Source organism: Hordeum vulgare, chromosome 5H (assembly GCF_904849725.1).
Source record: "Hordeum vulgare subsp. vulgare chromosome 5H, MorexV3_pseudomolecules_assembly, whole genome shotgun sequence".
NCBI lineage: Eukaryota > Viridiplantae > Streptophyta > Magnoliopsida > Poales > Poaceae > Hordeum > Hordeum vulgare.
The window spans coordinates 561,401,363-561,423,711 of record NC_058522.1 but is presented as its reverse complement, the minus strand read 5'-3'; the positions used below and the strand labels follow the sequence as shown (position 1 = coordinate 561,423,711).

The following is a 22,349-nucleotide window of genomic DNA, read 5'->3' as shown; positions in this document are numbered from 1 at the left end:
TGCATATGGTCCAGGTGCAGGCAACGGGAGAGAGCAGTGAACCTCTTAACACTGGTGTTGGCTGATGTGTGCAGCCAGCTTGGGTTGATGGATGAGCCCAACCTGAACACAGGGGGTGGTAGTGGGGCCACAAAGAAGCCGGATCTGGTGCCCTGGGAGACACACGGCCCCCCTCTCCCGGTCTTCCCGGTTCGAACGTGAAACTGGTGCCGGTGTGTTGGTGTCTGTTTGGTTAGTGTACAAGTTGGTGCTTAATTTTCAGGTGTGTATGTAAACCTATACCACACGAACAAAAGGAAACAGGAAGCTCGAGAGGGAAACTGCTTCCGTGCTACAGTAATAGTAGTATTCTTCTTCAACTCACGTATGAGTATGACTCGTTGTTTTGGCATGCACCTCAAGCAGCACAGCAATGCAGATGCAGTCAGTACATTAAATGAGCATGCAGTGCAGTAATTGCAGGGTAACCACGAGAGCAGAACACGAGTAATTGCTGTAATTGATCGGTGTTAATTACACCCCCAGTTTTTCGGCCAGTTTCAGGGCTTGAGACGGTCATCAGTGATGAGTGCAGTGCCCCACTGTCCTTCACCCCCACCCACAAACCACCGTTCAGACACGCACCACACCCAGCATTCAATCCTACTCCACTTCCTTCTCGCCAAAGTTGGCAGCCCCCCCAAACCCGAAAGCGAGCTGCGTCCCAGTTGCCCTCCAAACTCCATCCAAGCTTCACCTCCTCCCCTCAACAAAGCCAAAGCCAAAGCCAAAGCCAAAGCCAAGAACAGCAGCTCTTTTCCCTCCCCCCCCCCGGCACCCCCAGATCCCAGCCGCCACGCGCCCCAGCAGATTCCTCCACAAGCCAGATCGGATCGCCCCGCCCCCACGGGCGAATCTCCATTGCATCCGTCGGTGCCAAGTTCGGATGCCGGCGGCGGCAAATCTAGTCTAGCCTAGCTTAACTAGCAGGCAGCAAGATCGGGCCGAGACGAGGGCCACGAGGATGATGAAGCCGCAGCACGGCGCGGCCGGCGGCGGGCACGGGAGGCGGACCCCGTTCCTGACCTCGTACGCGCTCACGCTCGCCTTCATCACCTTCGTCTCCGTGCTCTACTTCAAGGACTTCTCCTCCACGCTCCACCAGCCCTTCCTCCACCACCCGCCGCCCCGCCGCCCCCACCACCCCAGGCCCCATCCCCATCCCCACGGCGGCGGCAAGGTTGGAGTTGGACCGGTGGTGGTGGAGAAGAAGGCCGCCGCCGCCGCGGAGCGGAGCTCTACCATCCAGCCGCGGGGTCGCTCGGCGGCGGCGGCGGTGTCGCTGCCGTTCGCGGTGGGGCGTGCGGCGGCGGGGTGCGACGTGTCCCGGGGCGAGTGGGTGTACGACGAGGCGGCGCGGCCGCTGTACCAGGAGGAGGAGTGCCCCTACATCCAGCCGCAGCTGACCTGCAAGGCGCACGGCCGCCCCGACACCGCCTACCGCCACTGGCGGTGGCAGCCCCGCGGCTGCGACCTCCCAAGGTCAGTAAATCAAACCACACTACATTACCATCCATCGACAGCAGATCAAGTCGCTCAAATCACGTCTTCCTCCTCCTCCCGACGGCGATGGTGGGTTTGGATCTTTGCCTCCCATGACGGGAAAACAAATATAAAAAATGCGGTCGATCCAAGGTTTGACGCCGACTGGACGGAAGGAACGAATCGATCGCGGTCTACCGGGGGCGGTTAGGATTTCGTTCACGGTTGGTTGGGTTGGGTTGGGTTAGCAACGGTGAAGAACAGCGAGATTTGGAGGCCAATCCGGCCGGTAGGGTTTGGCCGGACGCGCTTGGCTTTGCCTCTGGACAAGCGTCCGAGGTAGGCGAACCACCCCACCGTCGGGGTTGGGTTCTCGGGTAGGTTGGTAGGCCACTCCGAGTTCGTGGTGGCGGTGGTGGGGGCGCGGCGAGCGACGTGACGCGACACGAGTCCATGCGCCGACGACTCTCCCCGCGTACGCGCTACAAACGTGCCGGGTCCGGGGTCTGGACTGGACGGCACGGCACAACCAGATGCAGTTGCAGTTAATTTAAGCGTCGACTTGTTAACTAACTCATCCACTAATCCTGGACTTTTCCGTCTCCGAACGTAACGGGGCAAGGAGCGTCGTAGCCTAGCCGCTGCGTGTCGGTGGACACGGCTGTCCACAGTCCAGACTCATCCAGAGTCCAGTCGCCGCTGGTCCATCCACCATGGAAAATCATGGCGCATCTCCCCTCGCCTCGTCCCACACGAGGCATCCAGCTGTGTTTCCTGCCGCTCCTTCATTGACCCCTCTCGTGCCGCGTGCTCCCCAGCCAGGCAAGGCAAAAGCAAAGCAAATGCAGCGGCAGGGGGTCACGTGGGAGCACGGTGCGTCTCCTCTGACCATGGCAACCGGGGATGCCGGCATTGATCGTAGTAGTATACGGAGGGGGAGGGAATACGGCATATCCTTCTCCTCTTTTCTGTGCTTGCGTGGGTCGCCATGGACCCTCCACTTGGACGCGGGATACTGCTCGGCTTCCTTAATTAAGCTTTGCTTTGCTTTTTTCCTGATGATGGGGTGGAGTGGTTGCCCTGTTGCTGTCCATCCTCCACAGTCGGACCGCATTTCCTCCCAGCTTGGTTCTGATACTTCTTTATTGGGGGATTAAGAAGGCGCTGAATATCCTCGCGACGGCGACGTTACAGGTCCGTCTGCAAGAGTTCGTGGCTTCTCCTTTTGTTTCTAGAGACTTACCAAAACGTTTCTAGACGGCGGCCTAGGCTGTATACCGGACGCCGTTGGCGCTTGGCGGTCGCACTAGAAGGAATGTGACACTGAACCTTTTATTCTCATTGAATGTGAAGCTATGAACCCGTCGTCCATACTGCCCGGTTAATTCGGGTCGGGTCGGATGGTTACGGAACAACAATCTTGGTCACTGTCAAAATTAAATTCGTCACTGTTGCTTGCCGGAGTTCCAGCTGCATGAGTGCTCCAGCTGAACCGCAATCTGAAAAACGATAGAACTGTTTTACCAGGCTGTGGATTTTGGTGATTTAATATAGACCGTTTTTACGGTACCCTGTACTGTTGACTGAAGACGTAGCAGTATATAATAAAATCTCATCATCGACTTTTTAATGGTAGGAAAAACAATTTGTGGTTTCAAAATTTGGGGAGAGTGATGTTATTGTTTTCTAGGCAACATTTTTAGCAGACTGGGAGACCTTCTCCACGCTGTCGACAACGGATCGGGGAGATCTGTTCCGTGTCGTAGGCCTCCCACCACTACTTGCTAGTCAATCAGTGCCAATCTCGCGCCCCAGCATGCACATGCTCCTGCGACCGCATCATCCCAGTCGGCGTAGCTGTCATCGCTATGAAGTACCGAGCTAGGACTCAACCAACATGACGTCGGGCTGCTCAACCATGGGAGAGTCGCATGGTGACACCTCACGACCGGCCGGGGAGACCTTCGCCACGCTGCGGACCGCCGCAGATATTGGCAGCCGAAAATCAAGAGGCTGCGCGTGCTAGCAGCTGACGGTATCCTAAGGAGAGGGTCGGGGCAGCCAACCGTCGTGGACTCGTGGTCTCTCATCTGTCCAACACGACCAGCCGTCGTCGTGGTGGAGGAGCGGCGTGCACCTGGAGCCACCAGATGTCGGGGTGGTGGCGATGTCGGTTCAAAGGTTCGGGAGGAGGCGGCGGTCCAGTCCCCAGAGAGCGAGATGGAGGCGTTGAAGTTGGCGACGCGGCCAAGCTGGGGTGAGACGACGCGCGCAGCTAGGAGGGAGGCGGCGGAGTAGATGGGCGTACAGCTCCGGCACATGGCATTGGCAATGATCTTGATGGAGACGAAGACGAGAAGAGAGGAGGAGTCACCAGTGAACGCCACGGCGACGGGGTCCTAGCCTCCCAGGGAGCAGTGGTGTCTGGGGCGGCGAGTCCTCCTCGAGCGTGCTATAGCAGGCTGGGTTTTTAGTCCAAAGTACCATAGAACTAGTATACTGGAGGACGGGAGCGCAACGGTGCAAGGTATACTGCCCGTGATTCAACTGGAAAATTAGAGCAGTACAGTTGGCTCATCACCGTTAGATTTCGTAATTGAATGGCCCATATTTGTTGCTGGGTACCATAAAAGAGCTCTTAATATATTGAGCTGTATGCTATGTACATCAATAGTTTCTGGTTCGTGATTTACGGGACCGGGCTTCTCTTTTTGTTGCACACCTCAGTCTGAATGTTCACAGACAGTGGTGTAGGCTATATATCGGACACAGTTAGCGGTCACACTCGATACAGTGTGGCGCTGAACTTTTATTTGTAAACACGTGACGCTGAATCTGTTGTCCGTACTGCTCGGTTAATATTTTGCTCGAGTCTGATGGTTACAGAACAATCTCAGTCACTCTCAGAACTAAACCCACTAGTATTTTATGGCAGAGTGTTCCAGTCACCCGCCAGCTACATGAGTGTCCCAGTTGAACCACAATCTAAAAACTTCTCAGCTCGGTTCTGATACTTCAGTGCTAGGGAATTAACAAGGTGCTGAGTATTTCCTCACGACAGCGACGTTACAGGCGATGGGTGCTGCGTGATTCACGGGTCCATCTTCAAGAGATTCTGGGTTCTACCATTGTTTGAATGTATCTAGACAGCTGCTTAGGCTGTACCAGACACGTTAGCGGTCACACTCGATGCAATGTGGCGCTCAATTTTTATTGTTACTGTTAGAGAATTGGAACCTGTTGTTATCCATACTGCTCAATTAATATGGGTTGCGGCAGATGGTTACTGAACATTCTCAGTTACTCCCAAAATTAATCTCACCTGTATCGCATGGCATAGTGCCAGCTGCATGAGCGTTCCAGTTGAACCGCCATCTAAAAAATGTTAAACTGCTTTATCAAGCTATGGATTTCGGTGGTTGTTATGGCTTTAATATTGATCTTTATGCTATGTAATGTACTCCATTCTCACACCTAAAAATGCAGCTTCAATGCAACTCTGATGCTGGAGATGCTGCGGGGCAAGCGCATGCTGTTTGTTGGGGATTCTCTCAACCGTGGGCAGTACGTGTCGTTGGTCTGCCTCCTGCACCGGGCTATTCCCGAGAGCTCCAAGTCCATGGAAACATTTGACTCACTCACAGTTTTCAGAGCAAAGGTATTTCCTTGACATGGCAGATGAACAGTGGACAATGCATAGCTCAATGAGCACTTAACTGAACCCTTATTTTTCAGTCAGTGAACATACTGTGAGCACCAAAGATTGCTATATTATATGTCTACAAGCAACATACTCCCAACTTCATGAATGTTTTCATCTAAATGTCTTGATCTTAAATATTCTTATTTTTCAAGGGTCAAGTACTAGAACCTAGTTTTTTTCACTCGGCAGATGAGCATCGTAATACATAACTCAATAAGCACTGCACTGAACCTGCTTTTCAGTCAGTAGACATACTTTAAACCACAAAAGATTGCTAGATATGTCAGCTTGCAACAAACTCTCACGTTTCCCTTTACATGGCAGATGAACAGCGCAATACTGAACCTATTTTCCAGTCAATGAACATACCTGTAAACACCAATAGATAACTATATATCTCAGCAAGCAACAAACACCCAAGTTTATGAATGTTCTCATCCAATTGACCTGATCTGAAAACTCACAGCTGACTCGCTGACAGTTTTCAGAGCAGAGATTTCCCTTCTTTTCTTCACATAGCAATATATAACTCAATAAGCACTGCACTGAACCTTTTGTTGGTCAATGAACTACTGTGAACACCAAAAATTGCTAGATATGTCAATAAGCAACAGACTCCCCAAGTTTATGGATGTCTCGATCTGAATATCTTTATCTCAAAACGGTGTTTCTTTTTGTAACTTGCTGACTACCCTTTCTCTCTAATCTCATCTATACTGAATATGCTTGATGTTGCATTTTGCCAGGACTACAATGCCACGATTGAGTTCTATTGGGCCCCCTTTCTAGCTGAATCAAATTCCGACGATGCTGTTGTTCACCGTGTCACGGATAGAATAGTAAGGGGCACAGCCATTGAAAAGCACGCCAAGTTTTGGACAGGAGCTGACGTTGTGGTATTCAATACCTACCTTTGGTGGATGACCGGACAAAAGATGAAAATTCTGTAAGTAATTTCTACATGACTACAAGTTGCTCTTGCTTGAAGCTAGCTTAAATTTTGTGGTTGTTTATATTTTTGTGCCTTAGATTCGAGTATCATATTCTTGTTGTTTTGTGGTTGCCATCCTGTCTTTGAATGGAAAAATTAATATGATGAAAAGATTGTGATTTGAAAGTAGCAGATGTAATCAAGTAAACATGAGATAAAAACCACAGGTGCATGATGACAATGATCAATTATTGAAGAAAGAGTGACAAGCAGGGTATTTCACGATGAATCATCTAGTAATTGAAAAAAATGGTTTCTGACTTTTGTTTCTTGCAGGCAAAATTCCTTTGAAGATAAGAACAAGAACATCAAAGAAATGGAAACAGAGGATGCCTATGGCATGGTACTGAATGCCGTGGCGAAATGGGTCGAGAACAACATGGACCCCAAAAGTTCCAGAGCATTTTTTGTCACTATGTCACCTACTCATACTCAGTAAGCTCTCATCTTTATATCAGTAATTTACTTCAAAATTTCCTTGGAAAAGAAAACTAATTGGCATGTGACTGATTGAAATCTGACTCATGCTTCTGTTCTTCTTTAATCATCAGGAGCAAAGATTGGGGCGACAATTCTGGTGGAAACTGCTACAACCAAACAACCCCAATCAAAGATTTGTCTTACTGGGGACCAGGCACTAGCAAGGGCCTGATGCGGGTTATCGGAGAAGTGTTCAGCGCATCCAAGGTCCCCGTTGGGGTCGTCAACATCACACAGCTGTCTGAGTACCGCAAAGACGCACATACCCAGATATACAAGAAGCAATGGAATCCGCTGACCCCGGAGCAGATTGCGAACCCTAAGAGCTACGCGGACTGCACCCATTGGTGCCTCCCAGGACTCCAGGACACCTGGAACGAGCTGCTCTACGCGAAGCTCTTCTTTCCCTGAGCATTAGGAAGAACCTTTGGTCCGGAGAATCAACGCCCGTATCCGGCACACAAGAGCTGATCACCCCTTTGACTGAAAGAGGTCCAGGACAAACACCTGGCCCAAGTAAGTTCCTAGGAGTATAGTATATATCATCTGGGAAGGGTCTGATCTGCCGAAGAAGGGTTAGTGTAGCTAACATCGTACAGGTTGCAACACTCTGAGGAGTGGAGAATATATACGCGGTGCGTGGTGCGCGAGCTGAGGTTTTGTGGTTGCCTGTTGAAATGGCCAATTGCTGATAATGTACCACATTCCTCTTTCACTGTTGATGCGTCTAAGTGGCATGATTTGTAAGCATAAGCATGATTCTTTTATTCAACATGAATGCCAAATTCTGGTCACCTATATACAGAAGTTTTTGTGGCCTACTGGGTTTTGAGTACCAACTCTGTTGCACCGATTTTCTCCCCAGTTGTACGGTTAACTTAACTACATGACTTTCTTTTGAAACGGTGGCTTTGCCTCGACCATTAATTAAGAAGAAGAGAGTTGCCTGGTGATGGAAAACCGGGCGAAAACCATACTACATCCTTTTTTTTTCATTGATTGTAATTTTGTTGATTGCTTACCAAGCAGGCCGCTTGGTAGGTTGCCGCCCTCTGTACGTGCCGTTGGAGGTGGAAACCGGATGATTCAGACAATACAGGTTCTGTTCATTCGACCAAAGTCTTCTTCGAAGTCAAAATGAAGAAAAGGGAATCTCTTTTCAGAGGAATTTACACTATGTGCTGCTCCCATCAGTACTCAGTATGTGCTAGGCTCCTAGTTGGCGTAGTCAGCAGCAGTTAGGAAGCATATTCAGGGCGCACACGCATGCACACAAGACACAACACTATTTTCTTCGTTGACTCCCACATCACATTACTACAGCTATAAAATCCAAAATACAAAAAAAAAAAAAGCCACCGTTGGAGGCCAGTCTCTCACCCTGATCACACAGAGTTGGCCGACAACAACCAGCAGTGCTTGGCCATAAAAAGAAGTAGCTGCGCTTCGCCGCAAAGGAGAATGAACAGCCGCTATCCTCTGTTGGTACGCCCGGAAACGTTGATCAAATCTCTGTTCTCAGGGGTATTTTTTGACAAAAGGAAAATACTTTCTTCAGAGAATATTAAAACCAAATGTGTTGCTTCCTTCAGTTGGTGCCCGATGACAGCATAGTCAGCAGCTGGGAAGCACAACAAACCTTCTCGCTTTTCCCAGACACACAGCGCTAGTACCACACCACAGCAAAAACAAATAGAAAAAGTACCATTCCATCGGGCCTGGTCTCTCATCCTATGAATTCAGGGACGCACTTTATGCAGGCCGAGCCAATCAATAATACAGGAGAAGATGTGTAGTAGTACCATCCTACCAAACCGGCCCACCATCACCAGCCACCGCTGCCGATCTGCACCCGGAGATAACAGCGCCACAGCCCACAGCTACACGGCAGCAGTAATGCGGCTAATGTAGACCGTAGCACAGTTGAACTTCAGCTTGAAAGCATCATGGCTTCACATTATCATCGGCGAATTACCACCCGATAATTCGTCCACGACATAGTAGTAGCACCATCTAGGCCGGCCCCCCTGACCTAATCTAGTCTAGTCTTCCCGTGGTTGATTGCTGCTGAAGCATAGAGGCCTTTAAAGTAAATTTTTTTCCTTTTTCTTTTGAGAAGGCCTTCGTGCATGACCTGAAGACCATCTGGGATCGAATGTCATAAAAAGTAGATTCAAATGAACCAACGAGATCCTCTACAGAAGGCGGATGCTTGGGGAAAAAAAATGACCCGGTGCATAAAACTGAAAATGTTGAAATGAAGAGTAGAGATGCATTTGTAATGAGAGTCTTTATTTTTTATTGTTTGATGAGTTCCATTAGCGGTAGCTTGCACTGAGGAAAAAATAACAATGTACATGTTTCAAACTACTTTTTTATTACAGGGCATCTGTATCTATCTACATGTTACATGCTTGGTTTGTGTGAAGGTGTATCTGCCTCCTCATGGCGTCCAATCCAAACCACCGGCAGAAAGGAGGCGACGGTGGGTGGCGCAACGTGTCGCCGCAGGTATAATATGTTTGGTCAGTTGAGGAAAAAAGGCGCCCGAATGCACAGTGGAGAAGACCGCGGAAAAGAAGCCGGATCTGAATCATTTCTGGTGTGGAAGGATCGGATCGAGGCTCCGAAGCTTGCACGGGAAGGGGTGGATCGTGGTTGGGATCGGACGCATGGTTTGACTGCGCGTCTGTGTGCGGTGGTGGTTCGGCTATCTATCTGGGATCTGTGGCTACACTCGCGCCGAGTTGCGCAGCGCACCGCCGTGGCACGGGCCCGGCGGCATCGTCGTGGTCGATGGCATCGCCGGACCCGACTGCCGGCGCGGGCGGGTCGCGCCGAGCCCGGATGGATTCTGGACGATGGGGGCCGCGTGCCGGCCTTCGACACCTAAGCTACAACCGCTGATGGGGCCGACGGTCACCACTCGACCACCACGGTCACCGTCAATGCACCTACGGCACGGTACGTGTACGTAACGTAACGCGCGGGAACTTGAACGCGCACCGGAGACCCTCACTGCCCCGCCTCACGTACGGTACGGTTCCATCTTTGGATTCTCTTCCGGACTCTCGATCGTACGTGCGCCTGTCTGTCTCTCCAGAACACGCACTGGCACCGGAGGAAGTGAGCTCGCCGGAGAAAAGGCATGCACGCGCACGTACGTAGCCTAGCGGCGGAGGACAGCAGGAGGGTGGTGGTTGGTGAGACGGTCGAACGTCGACGACCCGGCCGGACCGGGGCCTGCTCCGTCGATCGGTCTATCCACCGGGCGCCGTCGCCGTCGCGCGCCAGCAGGTAGTAGGAAACAAGCGTGCGCCCATCCCATCCCCGGCACGTACGCGAACTGAGTGCACACCAGCTCATTAGGTGCACCGCCCGATACACGGATCGATCAACAAACGAGTCGCTCAAATGAGCCATGATCGAACCGTTGAAAAAACGCACCTGATTAATCACTTGGCAGGTCGCCACGGCCCTGCTCGACGCCGTAACGCCGGCCGTGCAGTACGACTCCGGCGGCCCCGTTGTCTGGTTAATTAATTAGTGGACTAATCAGTCAATATACACCAAATGCTCTGAACTGGACAACTGGGAGGATGGTTACAAGTGGATCACTGTTCGCGTCAACGGCTTCAAAAGAAAAACTTTCGATCTATTTGTTTTTTAATCATGAAAGTATAACAAATACTAAAAATAACAAAAATTACATTTAGATCCAGCTTGAGGCATAGAAGCGATCCGAAGGTGTACCATCGTCATTGCTCCTCTTTCGCTCGAGCCGGACAATACTTGTTGTAGTAGACAGTTAAAGACGTAACATTGCTAGTTCTGCACTTCAAAGATAAGCTGAAACACAAAAGCTAGCCCGGGTCAGGTGACCCTATGAAGGACGATTGAGGTACATTTCAACGATGAGCCTTTTACTAAGATCTTACAACTAATGACACGCTCTCTTTCGTCCAGGTTTGTAAGTTCTAATATGTATTTCGAGACTACTTTGACCATGAATTATGAGTTAGACCAATAGTACATGATAGGTATGCGCAAATTCAGAGAGGCACACACTTGTCAAGCCCTGCCAGTATGCTCAATTGCCTCATGATTTATGAAGTAGTTGGATCCGCAAGAGGCTTTTAAGTTTCAGTCATGGAAATTTATGTTTTTTTATCTGAAATTTACCATTTTCTCACTCGCTTTGACCAGGTTTCATAGATAAATTGTTAAGATATTTTTTTGTCAATCATAGGTTAAAAAATCACGATTTTATTGTTCGCACGTACTTAAGTTTCAAGAGTAGAAACTTAACATTTATTTTAGAAAATCATTAAAAAATAGGAAAAGCTAACCATCAGCCGACGGATTATAATGGCCGCATCAGCCACCTCCCCCGTAAGACACGCGTCTAAGTGACTATGCGGTTCTCCAACAAAGACTATGTTTCTGAAACATATACGATGTTGCAGTGGTCTACTAAAGATTTATGTCCTGACCATCCGGCCGCCGCCAGCCGCCCATGCCGCTCATGAACGTTGCAAAAAATTTCCGCAACTTAACCTTTGTTGTAAAAATTCCTGAAGCATGACCTTTGTTGCAAAAAATTCCCCCGCAAAAGTACCTATCTTGCAGAAAGACGAAGAAAAAAAAATCCTGCAACAAGCAAATTGTTTCTGAAACTCGAGCGTTGTTTCAGGAATTAACGGATCCAAAGTTTATTTCTTCCAACAAAGCAAAAGTTTCTGCAAGTCAGCCATCGTTTCAAGAATTATGGGGTGCCTGACCGGAGTAGATCCGACGGCCACATGTAGATCGGACGGCCCTCCAAATGGTGGATGTTTAGTAAACATCCACCGATGGATGCGTAGCAGGTCCCCTAAAAATATATTCAATATGAATCTTATTTGAAAAATCCCGTCACGAGAAACAAGAATATGAAAACAAAACTTGATTTGAACTTTTTGTTTAAAAAAGTATAGAAATTTGAAAATCAAAAGCCAAGAATAAAAACACGCCCGAGGGATTGTGTGCCATGAGACCTGGCGCCTGTGTGCCACAAATACTCTCCCGATAGGTATGCCATAGAAAGTATACCATCCATCTGAAAAAAAGCTTTCAGTGGCATATCTCGAATACGCAAAGCTTTTGATGGTATACTCGTTATGACATATATCTCTTATATTATTGATCTTATTGATGCTCATAGTAATTTTGAATTACATATATAGCGGAAATTGCTTTTGGCTCCCGAACTTCATGGAGCCCTTTAAATTTGAAGCTCAAATTTCATGAAAATTCATATTTTTACATTTTAAAAAATTCTGAAAAAAATACAGGGATAAGTGAAGGCGTAACACACATGTGTGTAAATTTTCAGAAAAAAATACATTGAAATGAGGGTTGTGCAAAAAAGACAAATCTGAGGCTTTTTTACACATGACACTATTCATCATTTCAGGTAATGAATTTGTCTTTTTTGTGCAGATCGTATTTCAAGGTATTTCATCCTAAATTTTTGCACACATACGCATAACATCCTTCTTTACTTCCATATTTGTTTTCAGTTTTTTTAAACCGAAAAGTTTGAATTTTGAATTATTCAAAAATTTCGGCCTTTATGGAGGCCGAGCTCCAAACGTCCGCACTCCGTATATAGGGCTTATAAAAACTAGAAAAATCTTTGTTCAAGTACATCTTTTTGGCTAACAAACTTTGCAGGTTGCCTTCTTTCGGTAAAGAAACAAAATAAAGGCGGATATTCAATCAGGCTTACAAAAAACTGTTTTCTACAAATATATTTGGCTAACCAACTTAGTTGGCTGCCTTCTTTCGTACTGGTACTAAGTTTTTTGGCTAACCAACTTAGGCTGTGGCTTTCTTTCGTATAATGGCATATGAAAGCGAGACGAGTCACCTTTTTCGAAACTTGCTTGGAAAGAGGGCAAATCATGTGCTTTCCTTTTAATCTTATCTGAAGAGACAATCCGCCATCGAATCCTATTCCTTTTTATCGCCAGTAGGTGAAAAATGTACATCGGTAGCACCCGTAGTTTCCAAACATTAGGTTCATCATGGCAGTCGTGGCTCTCTCAAATCAAGCCATATATGCCCATGCTGTGTAAGCACCATCATACTTGAATTCTCATCCAGTTGTGCCTGCTTTTCCGGAAAGAGATGAATGTGGCTAAGCTTTTTCAAAGGGTCGAAAATTGTTGTATGTGCTGCAGAGTGAGCCCTCGCTGCATGTTAGCCTTAGAAATTCTAATGGTTTTTCTCAGAGTGTTTTCTAGTTGTGCTTTGCTTCTTAGTTCAAATCTCAAATGTCCATTTAAGGCTATTCCTCTTGGTCTAATCCCATCAATCCAAGGGGGCTCCTAGAATTTTCCTTCTTCACCATCATCCACCATGGCCATTGTAGTTGTTGCGAATAATTCCTTATCGCATTGATTGTACTCATCGTCAAGTTTGGCTTAAGACTTTGAGACATCAACCAATTGCAAGCCAAGACATTTAATTTTCACCACAGTAGCGACTACATCTCGACGAAGAATGCCCAACTCACTTAGAGCATCTCCAGCCGTTAGACCCCCCCAAGGGCCGAATTAGCGTCGCATGGGGACCAACCGATGAAAAAAACGTTGGGGGGGGGGGGGGGCTCGGGTTCCCAGCCGCGCTCCCACCCCAACCGGCCACATGAGGAGAGAGATAGAGAGAGGAAATATTTTTTTAATACACATGATGGGCTTAGGAGAAAAAGAGAAGAGAGAGGCTGACTGATGGGGTTTGTGCATGCAAAAATAGCGCGGGTCGCCCCCAAGCGCTCGGGGGGGGGGGGGGTGTGCAGGTTTGGTCTGGAATTGTCGGGGCTAGTTTTGGTCAAATCCAACGCAAAACGACGTCTTGAAGGCGCGACGGGGCAATTTTTTTAACACCGACGATTAAAAAACGATTGGGAGGGCATTCTCGGGATGCGGCTGGTGATGCTTTTAACACGGTCCACTCACATGGCATCTCTTAGTATGCTTTTTATTCCCATTTTTTGCGTTTGTGACCTTGTAACATCCTGCCCAAAGATAGACGAGCGCAAGAGCATTGTTTTTCTGTTCGACTCCAACTAGTATATTATGTGAGGATCACATTGACCGACATTTTCTCTCACTTGTCATGGTGACACGCTTCTCCTTCTTACTAGTTCTTTCTAACTACAAGTATTTAGATACGGAGAGAGTAGAAGATAAGATGACTGGAAAGCTCGCTGCCAAATTCTCTTCAACTACAAGTATTTAGATACGAAAGGAATACTAGACGTTGGAGATACAGACTCTTCATAGACGAGTAGCCGAAACTTGTACGTTTATGCTATATATATCGTGATGCGCCAATGTAAAGCACGAAGACAGATAAATTTGAAAAGAATCGGGAGAAACTATAAAGCGCGGAAACCATGGAAACGTTTCTCCAACCGGTCTCATGTGGGTCCCGATGCTTGCTTTCTGCGTCGGCCTCAGCCAAATGGCAAACATCCCAGTCCAATGGCCAACCGCACCTGCTGCGTACCTTTCCTACTCCCACTTTATCTGCACCTTTGCTTACGATCCACACACGAGAATATGTCACGCTATGCAGGCCAGAGTTTTAATGTAATGCTGCGTTATTATTAGATGACAATTGCTTTCAGTAAACCGTCCTACGTACTCCCCATTTCTGGTAGGAATAGAACTTCTCAGCGTATGATATGACCAGCATTTTTTGTTTGGTACGTCGCTTTTGTCGCCCCAATGATGATTGCCACCGGATATAATTCAGTTAGGTGCACCAGATAGTCCTGTATCATGCATAGCATGGGCCTTTGTTTCTTATAATTGCCGAGATATAACGTAACTTAGCATTTCTTGAGAACAAGCTTTCGACCTGTGAAATTCAATCATGTGAGTGCAAAGAACATAAAAGTGAACATAAATTATAACCAGATCCGTGTGCCATCTAGCGGTGACTACGAGTATGGAGCGAGTCGAAGGCGCCCCTTCGTCATCGCCCCTCTCTCATCAGAGCCGAATAAATCTTTTTACAGTAGATAGTCAAAAAATCATTATGCTAAGAGCATCTGTCCTCCTCAAACGTCCGGACCCGGTCACTGATGGCATCACCAACGGCAACCCGCAATTTTTTTTTCTTGCATTCGTTCGTGGATACGGATGGGAAAGGCCGCCATCCAACACTATCAACATACATTTCAAACACCATCTGAACTAACCGGGTGAAATTAGTGCAAACATAGTCGGATTTCATATAAACATCACATATTTCTTTATATTTACATCAACTAAGGGTGCTCTTTCCGCTCTTGAGGTATAATTAATACACCTAATCTATGATTGTCGGCGCCGGTTCTTCGTGTGTGGGCATGAGCCCCGAGAACTAAAGCTTCGCCTTCTCCAGTTCCGCCTCGGCGGTCTCCAGCTCCACCCCCATAACCTCCTTCTCCGGAGCCCTGGGAAGTGAAGTTGCCGCCTCCAGGTCACCGCCAAGCGGCTAATCGTCCGATGAGGTTGAGGCCACCAAGCTTTGCTTCAACAAGAGGGGAGAATTGGTGGCCTTCTTGAGGCCCGATCAGCGGCGACCTACCGTGCTCTAGTCTTTCACGTTGCTGATGGCACCGAACGGTCGAGGCGGATCTGGCAGGTGGAGCGGTAGGACTCGAGCAACGCCGGCTGCCCTGACAGGTCCGCTTCCGGTGTGATTGCCCTGCCGGCGGCGAGATGCTCCTCCGCCTGGTGGTGCTCCTGGGGGATTTGGTGGTTGTAGGCGACGTCGACCTACGCCTTCCTGAACTGCTTCTCCTACTCGTTATGCACAATGTCCATGGGCCTCACCTGTAGTCATGGTGGAGTCCACCAGCGAGGGTGACACGGAGGAGGAGGAGGGTGGCGCCAGCTCATCGTCGTACGCGTCCTCGAGCTGCCGGGTGGCCATCCGCCAAAAGCAATGATGGCTATCTCCTTATTCTGGTCCGTTGTCAGACCATCCCGACGAGCTTTGGAGTGCGAGCAAGCCATGGTGGGAGTGGTGCGGAGAGGAGAAAGGATTGAAGGCGGATGACTTCGGCTATGGCCGGGGTAACAATTTATATAGCAATGTTGGGCGGTTGATGGACGGACGGGTGGCACGGGAGTAACCGCCTTGGCAATCACATGGCATTAATATGGGCGACTGACATACGGACGAGCGACCATTGTTTTATTTGAATGTGAAGCAGTTGTCTGCACCGAAATGCTGTGCGGGTGACATGCTCTCGGCCAGCGCGCCGCTCTGATGCCGGTGTCAATGAGAGGTTGCATTCGCTCTGGCCGGGTATGAATACGACACTAATGTTCTAGAACGATGCTGACCGTTTTAAGAAGGAAGCACGCGCGGGAGGCACGCTCTCGGCCAACACGCCGCTTCAATGTTGGCGCCAGTGAGAGACCATGTCCGCTCTAACCGGGTATGAATGCAACACTGAAGCTCTAGAATGGTGCTCACCGTTTCAGGCAGGAAGCCGCGTGCGGTTGAGGTAGGGGTTTTTGGTGGGCCAAGGTGGTCACACGCAAGCTTAGGAGTGGTCCGTACACCCACAATGCCACCCCATGTTTGTTTTTGGTTGTTGGGAGAAAGTACGTTCAGACCGTCCTGCGGACTAATACATGCCCGCGTTGGATGGCACAACACGTTCGAACACCGTGTTCCGAACGGATGCATGCGGTTTGAGAGTCGTCGTTGGAGATGCCATATTGAACAAAAGAGAGAAGAAAAAAGCTGACCTAAGTGGAGCCCTCAAAGCCTCCTAAACCTGTGAGTTGTTTGACACTCCTCATAAACGACTCATATGTGGGAACGGATATGAAAATATTTAGGCGTGTACGGTCAGTTTGTCATATAGATTTGGCCCGCCTAGGACCATTTGTTTTTTTATTTATCTCCATCTATGATATGCATGTACCCGAATGATTTGAAATGAAGTGGAAGATATGCCCATTGTGGTTGTAGATGCCCTAAGGTCTAACGCCCATAGCAAGAACAATCACTAATGAAAAAGAGTCGTAAATCAATAGTATCAAACCTGTAAACACACTAATAAAGACTAGACCCAGAAAGATCACCATCAATTGAATTCGGTAAGAACCTACGAGAACACATCTTAACATGTCTTTTGACGATGCTAGACGCATCATCAGAATGGTGATCGAATGTGGGAGATGCTATTTCTAGTTGTTGGTGGTGGTGCGTGTGTGTGTGGGTGGGGGGTCTTAGCCCCAACCAAAACGCAAAACCTAAGAATAACAAGAGGGAAGTCCCTCCCGCTCACGAGCCCGATGTCCTACGCACCTCCACGGTCCAAAGCTCATCGGAGGTAGGTCAGATCCCCATCTCCCACGTGGAAAGTAAAGAATTCATCGGCCAACCAACTTAACATTATTTCCATTCCTCCTCCTCACATTAGACCAGTTGGTTGAGTTGGGATGTATGCAATGAAGGATGGCTATGAGAAATACACTTTGATCCTAATTGTATATGCATCCTATATGAAGATTTTTTTAGTAATTAACTAAAAAGTTAAAATAGTTTCGAAGTATTTTTAGATTAAACTTGACTCTGTTTTGCATTAGTATATAAATTTTTATGAACAAAAAGTCAACATTGACTTCTGGGTAAAATAGACAAAATTTATTTGCTATTACAGTTCATTATTCACACTATTTTAATCAAAATTTTATGTTTTTTAAAAGTCAAAGTGTAATTTTGTTTCTGTGAAAATTTTCTTACAAGCACAATGAAATGTGAAGTTTATCTCAAAAGTATTTTCTATTTTTTTATTTTTTTTAATTGTTTTTGCATATAGGGTGTATATACACCCAGGTTCCAAAAGTCATCGGTTGGCCATGCCCTAAGATAGCATCGTCCATGATCCATGAACCGTGGGTGAAGTAAACTTGCGAACAAATCATCCCACCTAAATTAGAAGTAGCGTCTTTTTTCTTTTTTTGAACAAAGAAGGAGCGTCTTTATGCACAAGCAACACTCGTCGTAATAGGAGTATTCCTCAATCGTGTCAATCCTCGCCCCACCACGAACTTCCCTTTTGCTTTTCGCGACAGGGAGCTCGTACCCGTCCTCCCCGCCGGAGAAAAGCGAACGTCGGCGGCAGCGTACGGCGGACGACGGCCGCATTAGCTGCCGCCGCCGCTGCTGCTGCAAAGCACACGTTCGCTCGCTCCGGCACCGCGTAATAACTAAGAACGTAGTCCTACTCCGCTAACAACACCAATAAAGGCTCGAGGGTAACTGAATTTTGCACTGTGCACCAACCCTCACGAGAATTTCGATGGAATTCCAACCGGTCCGGACTGAATGGAGAGCGGCGTCCGTCCTGTGAGCGACCTACCGTCGCACTCGTGCCTTGCAAAATACCTAGCGCGCACATCCACTCCGTCGCCCACCCGCCACCGTACCGTACCGGCGCGCGACCTCGCTACAGCCACGCCGACCGGAGCGGAGCGTCGGGCCGCACCCCGTCGGCCATCTCCGTCGGTCGGTCGGAAAGAGATATCTCACTTTAGTTTTAGGTTTTAAAGTAGGAAATAAAAAGGTTGCTAGTAGCTCCGGCCGTGCGTCACAAGCTAGCTCTGGCCGGCCAGCACCCCCCCAATGTCGTCGCGCCTACTACTTCTGCCACTGGTGCGGTAGGAATGGCAGTACGTGCGCGCGGTTGTTGGAGCCGGACCCCCGCCCCCGCGCGCGTTATATCTGCTGGAGCACGACCCCGATCCCCGTCATCAGTGTCCCGGTGGTGACTACTCAGAGCTCGGCCAGATCCCACCCACACCCACACCCACGCACCCAATGCGCCCGCGCCCCTCGTGAGCTACCAGAGCCGACCGACAGACACACTGCGCAGAGCACCACCACCGAACGGACGCCATGGCGAGGCTCCTCGCCGTCCTCGCCCTCGTCGCCGCCGCCGCGCCGTTCCTCCGGGCCGCCGCCCAGGTACGCTTCGCCGGCACCCTGGAGCTCCAGAGAGTGGGAATGCGCGTGCCTGACCTTGTTTTTGTTCGTAATTAATGCAGGGTGACGGCGAGCTGCTGCCGTTCGCGGTGGGCGCGGCGCCGGCGGGGTGCGACGTCGGGCAGGGCGAGTGGGTGTACGACGAGGCGGCGCGGCCGGCGTACGAGGAGGCGGCGTGCCCCTACATCCCGGCCGAGCTGACGTGCCAGGCGCACGGCCGCCCCGACATGTCGTACCAGCACTGGCGGTGGCAGCCCCGCGGCTGCTCGCTCCCCAGGTGCGCCCGCCCGCTCTCTCGCCGGCGCCTTATCTATCTCTGCCGTCACTCACTCCCTCATTCACGACGAGGGTAGATCGATGCGTGCGAAAGTGAACGCCCGTCACGCACGCAAGGAACCGCACAAAACTGATGTGGTAATTTTGTCAGCTCTAGTTCAGTAGCTAGGACGCGGCGCCAATAATGGGCGGCACGGTAGGGCCTTGGCGCCATGGAAGGACAGCGGTACAGCGCAGGGTAGGTGAGCCATATCCTGTGTTCCCGTGGTACCACAACTCGTAGGAGTAGGATTCAAAAATTCAAATCTCTACTGGTGTTGGAGTAAATAAATGGATGGATGGCGAGGAGGCACTGCTGCTCGGTGATTATCGTCGCAAGAGTTTATGATCCGTGTGTGTGTTCACTGGACTTTAGGTGCTCACGTGATGCACACTCCATGTTGTCGGCGCACGGGGTCGTGCGTGCTTGCTTCTAGCTGCAGCTTTCCTTTCCGGAGTAAATTGATACTGTATAAGTTTGGTTATTACTGTTTGAATTAGCCGCCGTTGCTTTTCTTGTGAGGTTTAGCAGAACAAAAACTGTGGCAAGCCAGGCCGTGTTTGCGTTGGTCCAAATGCATGCCAAACTTGGGCACGCCCTGCGGACAAAACGATGCCCATCAACTTTGGTAGATTTGGCAGAGGGACCGGGCGCGTCGTGCCCACAAGTCCACCACCTAAATCGTCGTGATCCAAAAATCTTGTCATGTCATGGCCCTGAGGGGAAGCCTCATTGGCTCATTGCACAGCTCTTTTTGGGGAAATGCTGAGTGGTGATTCGCTGTCCAAAATGTTTTGGCTCCAGCGGCAGCGTTGGGTGGGACGTAGAGGTCAACAACCTATGGTGAGACCTGCAGTTGCTGCACTCGGCAGGTGCCATGTGATGTGAGTGCAGAGCACTCACCAAAAAAGGCTACGCTGATTACACTAATTTAGTATTGAATAATAATTAGAATTTTGAATGGATGGCAAACTGGCAAACAATTCCGCTAAAACACCTGCATGGAAATCATTTCGTGCTGCAGTACATCTCAGTTCATATTCAAAATTTCTCAACGTAATAGTGATGTTCTAAGAAGGAAAAAATATGGTTGTGGTGCAGCTTCAACGCGACGGTGATGCTGGAGATGCTGCGGGGGAAGCGGATGCTGTTCGTGGGCGACTCGCTGAACCGGGCGCAGTACGTGTCGCTGCTCTGCCTCCTCCACCGCGCCATGCCCGAGGGCTCCAGCTCCTTCGAGACCGTCGACGCCCTCAGCATCTTCCGGGCCAAGGCCTACGACGCCACCATCGAGTTCTACTGGGCGCCGCTCCTCGCCGAGTCCAACGCCGACGACGGCGTCGAGCACCAGCTCAACGACCGCCTCATCCGCGGCGCGCCCATGGACCGCCACTCCCGCTTCTGGAAGGGCGCCGACGTCCTCGTCTTCAACTCCTACCTCTGGTGGATGACCGGCGACAAGATCCAGATCCTGTAAGCGACCCAACATCTCCAGATCAACCAAGATCGAGATAACTTTGATGATCTGGACGAAGCTCTGATCCTACGTATCCATGGTTGTTGGTTGCAGGAGGGGCGCCGACAACGACATGAGCAAGGACATCGTGGAGATGGGGGCGGAGGAGGCGTACAGGCTGGTGCTGCACCAGGTGGTGCGGTGGCTGGACGGCAACGTGGACCCGAAGAAATCCCGGGTCTTCTTCGTCACGGCGTCGCCGACGCACGCCAGCGGCCAGCTCTGGGGCGACGAGGCGGAGGGCAGCAACTGCTACGGCCAGACGGCGCCGATCGCCGACGCGTCCTACTGGGGGAGCACGAGCAGGGCGATGCTGCGGGTGACCGGCGAGGTGCTGGGCGCGTCGGCGAGGGTGCCCGTCGGCGTGGTGAACGTCACGCAGATGTCCGAGTACCGCCGGGACGCGCACACGCAGGTGTATAGCGAGCAGTGGGCGCCGCCGACCAAGGAGCAGCTCGCCGACCCCAAGAGCTACGCCGACTGCACCCACTGGTGCCTCCCCGGCGTGCCCGACGCATGGAACGAGCTGCTGTACTGGAAGCTCTTCTTCCCGGCCAGCGACCAGGCGCTCTGACCGTCGATCGTCGTCGTCGTCGTTCTAACACGCATCGTACAGTTTCGTTGCAATCGGTGTGCTGCATCGTGTGGACGCCATGGCTATAATTCATTCCCCTTTTTGGCAATGTGATCAAATGTGTGTTCCCTGCTCTGCTCATCGGATCTTTGTCACCTTACACGTTGGGTGCGTTCCATGGGCTTGCGTGGCACGTATAAGCCACGCAAACGCTGAAATGTGAGCTCCAACGGTAGAAAATAATCTACAACCTGACTTCACAAATCCACACTAGTACTATATATCCGCGGACGCGCCTTACTTTTCCGCGTTGGTAGTTGTTCCCTTTATATACATATATATATATATATATATATAGCCACAAAATCAAGAACAACTCCAACATGACGACCCATTTCGTCCGTTGCCGTCCGTTTGAATCGGCGCGGATACAAAAGTCGTCCCAACGCGCTGACCCAAACGGACGCGCGTCCGTTGCGGGTGATCCATTCTCGGTCCATTTTGAGCCGGATTTGTGTCGGCGCGGACACGAGACGTACGCGCGCGCGCTCGCCTTCTCCTCCCCCGGGCCCGCTGGTCGGTGGCACATTGGCCTCCCCCCATCCAACAGCAACCCTCGCCCCCTTCGTCGTCGACGCCGTCACCCATTTTTTCCGGTGACTTCGCGAGCTGCCGGCCGCGACCGCGACCAAGAAGCCGCCTCGCCGCCCCCGGCCAGATCCTTACCAGCACGCTCGTCGGACGACTCCCTTCGCCGGCCGTCTCCTTCGCCGACGTCCGTAAGCTATTCGATAGTTGCCGAGGTACAAAATGGACTCCGATGATGAGTTTTTTTTCACAAATTTCTTTGCGACTCCGACGATTCGTTGTTCTATGACGAGGAGGAGATATTGGCTGCCGTGTTGGTCCATCACCACCTCAATAGCCAGCGGTCGTTGTTCCGTGGCTCCATTTCGGACTACCTTCGAGCGTTGAATCACAATCCAGAGAGCGGGCATCTCCTTCTTTAAAAGGACTACTTTGATACAACAAATTTGTTGTTCAAACATTAGAAATTTCGTCGCCGTTTCCGTATGAGTAGGCATCTTTTCAACCGTATTAGAGAGGGGATGGTCGACTACGATGACTATTTCGAGTGCAAAGAGGATGCAATTTGAAAGATTGATTTCTCCTTTTATCATAAATGCACTGCCGCCATCCGAATGC

The 22,349-nt window shown here is 49.9% G+C and overlaps 2 protein-coding genes across 2 annotated transcripts; both read left to right on the top strand.

Annotated features, from left to right (window-relative positions):
* Positions 1-636: 636 nt before the first annotated feature.
* On the top strand, positions 637-7,495 carry LOC123453002 (protein trichome birefringence-like 33). The gene is made up of 5 exons (XM_045129757.1): positions 637-1,521; positions 5,008-5,179; positions 5,971-6,170; positions 6,492-6,650; positions 6,767-7,495. Exons 1-5 carry the CDS (start codon positions 1,004-1,006, stop codon positions 7,104-7,106), a joined length of 1,389 nt encoding a protein of 462 aa, XP_044985692.1. The 5' UTR covers positions 637-1,003; the 3' UTR covers positions 7,107-7,495.
* Positions 7,496-18,346: 10,851 nt separating this feature from the next.
* On the top strand, positions 18,347-21,252 carry LOC123453001 (protein trichome birefringence-like 32). The gene is made up of 4 exons (XM_045129756.1): positions 18,347-18,719; positions 18,800-19,014; positions 20,155-20,526; positions 20,624-21,252. Exons 1-4 carry the CDS (start codon positions 18,651-18,653, stop codon positions 21,141-21,143), a joined length of 1,176 nt encoding a protein of 391 aa, XP_044985691.1. The 5' UTR covers positions 18,347-18,650; the 3' UTR covers positions 21,144-21,252.
* The last annotated feature ends 1,097 nt before the right edge of the window (positions 21,253-22,349 follow it).

Bases quoted from the DNA above. Each gene is read 5' to 3' on its own strand.
- LOC123453002 (XM_045129757.1), top strand. From the start codon at position 1,004: ATGATGAAGCCGCAGCACGGCGCGGCCGGCGGCGGGCACGGGAGGCGG. The intron at 1,522-5,007 runs GTCAGTAAATCA...CTAAAAATGCAG, and splicing joins CGCGGCTGCGACCTCCCAAG to CTTCAATGCAACTCTGATGC. The intron at 5,180-5,970 runs GTATTTCCTTGA...GCATTTTGCCAG, and splicing joins TCACAGTTTTCAGAGCAAAG to GACTACAATGCCACGATTGA.
- LOC123453001 (XM_045129756.1), top strand. From the start codon at position 18,651: ATGGCGAGGCTCCTCGCCGTCCTCGCCCTCGTCGCCGCCGCCGCGCCG. The intron at 18,720-18,799 runs GTACGCTTCGCC...TAATTAATGCAG, and splicing joins TCCTCCGGGCCGCCGCCCAG to GGTGACGGCGAGCTGCTGCC. The intron at 19,015-20,154 runs GTGCGCCCGCCC...GTTGTGGTGCAG, and splicing joins CGCGGCTGCTCGCTCCCCAG to CTTCAACGCGACGGTGATGC.